The 2,959-nt window shown below is 54.8% G+C and overlaps 1 protein-coding gene across 1 annotated transcript; it reads right to left on the minus strand.

Annotated features, from left to right (window-relative positions):
• Positions 1–522: 522 nt before the first annotated feature.
• Positions 523–1,214, minus strand: LOC139839114 (uncharacterized). The gene is made up of 3 exons (XM_071829160.1): positions 861–1,214; positions 716–815; positions 523–665 (listed from the first exon to the last, which is right to left on the minus strand). The coding sequence occupies exons 1-3, from the start codon at positions 1,212–1,214 to the stop codon at positions 523–525; spliced, it is 597 nt and encodes a 198-aa protein (XP_071685261.1).
• Between the last annotated feature and the right edge of the window lie 1,745 nt (positions 1,215–2,959).

A 2,959-nucleotide genomic window follows, 5' to 3' on the forward strand; every position in this document is an offset into this window, starting at 1 on the left:
GCATAGATGCATGCGGGATAGCGGTTTATGTACTTTGTCGTAATGCCCTGATTAAACTCATAGTAATCATCATGATATGTATGCATCTCTATTTGTCAATTGCCCAACTGTAATTTGTTCACCCAACATGCTATTTATCTTATGGGAGAGACACCACTAGTGAACTGTGGACCCCGGTCCATTCTTTTACATCTGAAATACAATCTACTGCAATCTCTGTTCTCTATTATTTTCTACAAGCAAACATCATTCTCCACACCATACGTTTAATCCTTTGTTTACAGCAAGCCGGTGAGATTGACAACCTCACTGTTAAGTTGGGGCAAAGTATTTTGATTGTGTTGTGCAGGTTCCACGTTGGCGCCGGAATCCCTGGTGTTGCGCCGCACTACACTCCTCCGCCAACAACCTTCACGTGGCCTTCATCTCCTACTGGTTCGATAACCTTGGTTTCATACTGAGGGAAAACTTGCTGCTATACGCATCACACCTTCCTCTTGGGGTTCCCAACGGAAGTGTGCTTCACGCGTTATCAGCCGCCCGAGCCCGGAGATGCTTGAGGCGGCGCTCCTCGAGGCGCAGGTAGGCCACGGCCTGCTCGAAGGTGGGCGTGGTGAGGAGCGTGAGGTTGGAGGCGGCGTTGCTGAGATCCTCGCCGAGACCCGCTGACAGGGTGGAGAGCATGATCTTGTCATCGACCGGAAAATCTAGTCACGGAGCTCGTCGGAGAGGCTCTTCAGCTTGAGGATGTACTCGTCGAGAGACTGGTCGTTCCGGTGGGTGCCGAAGAACTCCTGCTGGAGGAAGGTGACCCGCTAGATTTTGTTGTCGGTGAAGAGGCCGGTGATCTTAGCCCAGACCGTGTGTGCGGAGTCGCCGTCGCGGACGACGGTGCGGAAGATGTCGTTGGAGACAGTCTGGTAGAACCAGCGGATGATGGTGGCGTCGATCGCGAGCCACTCGGGGTCGTGCGGCATGGCGAGAAGGTCGATGGTGCCGTCGACGTGATCGAGGAGATCATACTCGCGGAAGAGCAGCCCGAAGTACGTCTTCCACGGGAAGAAGTTGACAGCGGTGGTGGAGAGCTTCACCGGCACGCGCTCGGCGATGGGAATGTCGCGGATGACGGCGACGGAGGGGCCGGCGAAGAGGTTGTTGCTACCGGAGCGGGAGGAGTTGAAGGGGTCGGAGCCGGAGGAGGAGAAACTGGCCATGGCGGAAGCGGTGGTGGTGGTGGGAGGCGGAAGCGGCTGGGGCTAGGGTTGGGGTGGAGGGCGGCGGCACCCGAGGTGGGGAGGGCGGCGGCTAGGGCTAGGGGTGGGGTGGAGCCGGCGGCGCCCAAGGAGGGGAGGGGCGGCGGCTAGGGCTAGGGAGGGGAGGGGCCGGCGGCGCCCAAGGGGAAGGGGGGGCGGCGGCTAGGTCAGGGCCGGAGGGCCTCTGACACCATGTAGAGAAGTATTGGAGATTGCACAACACCAATAGGGCCGGCTGCTCATGTATATATAGGAGGACACATGTACAATTACAGGTACAACCCTGACAAAACACGGGACCTATACCTAGTACAATATGTTACTCAACAATGATCTAGATTACAATTAGTTAATTGTAAAAATCTTTATTGCCCTCTAGAGTGTTGGGAGGGGGTCTGCACTGAAGCAAGCCTCTTAGTCTTACCCATTCATTTAATCTCTATGGGGTGTACCAACAAGCATGACTCATATGAGTTACCTATTTAGAATTAAATATTTTTTCTCGTGAAGTTGAAATAAGCTTTCCCATAAAAATAGAATCTTGTAATAAAAGAAACGTGTACAATTTTTACTGAATGGAAAAGATGTCAAGGCTATGTTGTGTAGCATCGGGGATAACGCTATTTATCAAGAGGTGTGGACACACTTGTGCGAATTCGGCTAACGGCTACAAGGAATAAAAATAAAGGAAGCGTGAAAATAATTTACGAAATTTATCCGCGGTAAATGTTTCTAACAACCACACCCACCCTGAATGTCTATATGTATATATATGACCTCTTATCCGATCCAATGTTCTATCTATGTTTCAGAATATTATACACTATATAAAAGATTAACAGATTAGCGCACTCTTAAACTTTGGGGTACTGTAGATGTGCTATTTATCCACTTCTTCATCCGGTCATTGCTCAACACGTGGCTTTCCCTTTTTTTCTCCCGTCAATTGCATGGTTAGTTGTTTTGCCTCACTTTTTTTCCTGGACGGGCAGGCAACCGGCTACCGGTTGTTGCCTTCCTCCTCTTTTACTCGCGTGAATCGCTCTCAGATATATCTCGTGCCTTCTGGTTGATTCAGTCAAAGAGGCAGTTAGTCAAAGCGGTGTTCACATCCCCACAATCTCCATCATCGAACAACTCAAGGGGTCGTTTCGCCCCCCCTCCCCTTCGAAAAAACGCTTCGTCCCGTCCCGTCCCGTCCCCCGCGGGCGGCATCAGGGCGGCGGCCGAAACCTAGCACCCAGCCTCCCGCTCCCCTCCTTTTCCCTCCGCCGCCGCCGGTCGCCGGGAAAAGCCCGCGCGGTGCCGGCGGCGGCGGCCTTCCCTTACCCGTGCGCTAGGTAGGGAGACGCGAGGTTTCTCGGCCGGTGGCGGTGAGCCCTGGTGGTCAACGTTCCGATGGCGGCGGCGCACCTGCAGGTGGCACAACTCCGGGTGGCCTGGCAGCGGCGGCGCGGCCACTTGGCAGCGGGGGATACAGTGGCCAGCGGTGGTGCCCTCCTGGCCCAGATCTGGTCTTGGGCGGGCCAGGTCGGGGCTCCTGGGTCTGCTTCCGGCGGTTGTTGGGGCTGCTCGTGCTGAGGGCGATTAGGACGGCGGCGCGCGGACTGCAGCGCATCCATGGGAGCTTCACGAGCCCGCCGGGCGAGAGGGGCCTGGTTTGCTCCTGTAGATGCGTCCGGTCTGTCACTGCAGGCGGCAGTGGA

This window comes from Lolium perenne, chromosome 4, assembly GCF_019359855.2.
Source record: "Lolium perenne isolate Kyuss_39 chromosome 4, Kyuss_2.0, whole genome shotgun sequence".
Taxonomy (NCBI): Eukaryota; Viridiplantae; Streptophyta; class Magnoliopsida; order Poales; family Poaceae; genus Lolium; species Lolium perenne.

Coding starts and splice junctions, on each gene's coding strand:
- LOC139839114 (XM_071829160.1), bottom strand. CDS start 1,214: ATGGCCAGTTTCTCCTCCTCCGGCTCCGACCCCTTCAACTCCTCCCGC. Junction 816..860: donor ACGGCGACTCCGCACACACG/GTCTGGGCTAAG, acceptor AACAAAATCTAG/CGGGTCACCTTCCTCCAGCA. Junction 666..715: donor GAGCCTCTCCGACGAGCTCC/GTGACTAGATTT, acceptor CCACCCTGTCAG/CGGGTCTCGGCGAGGATCTC.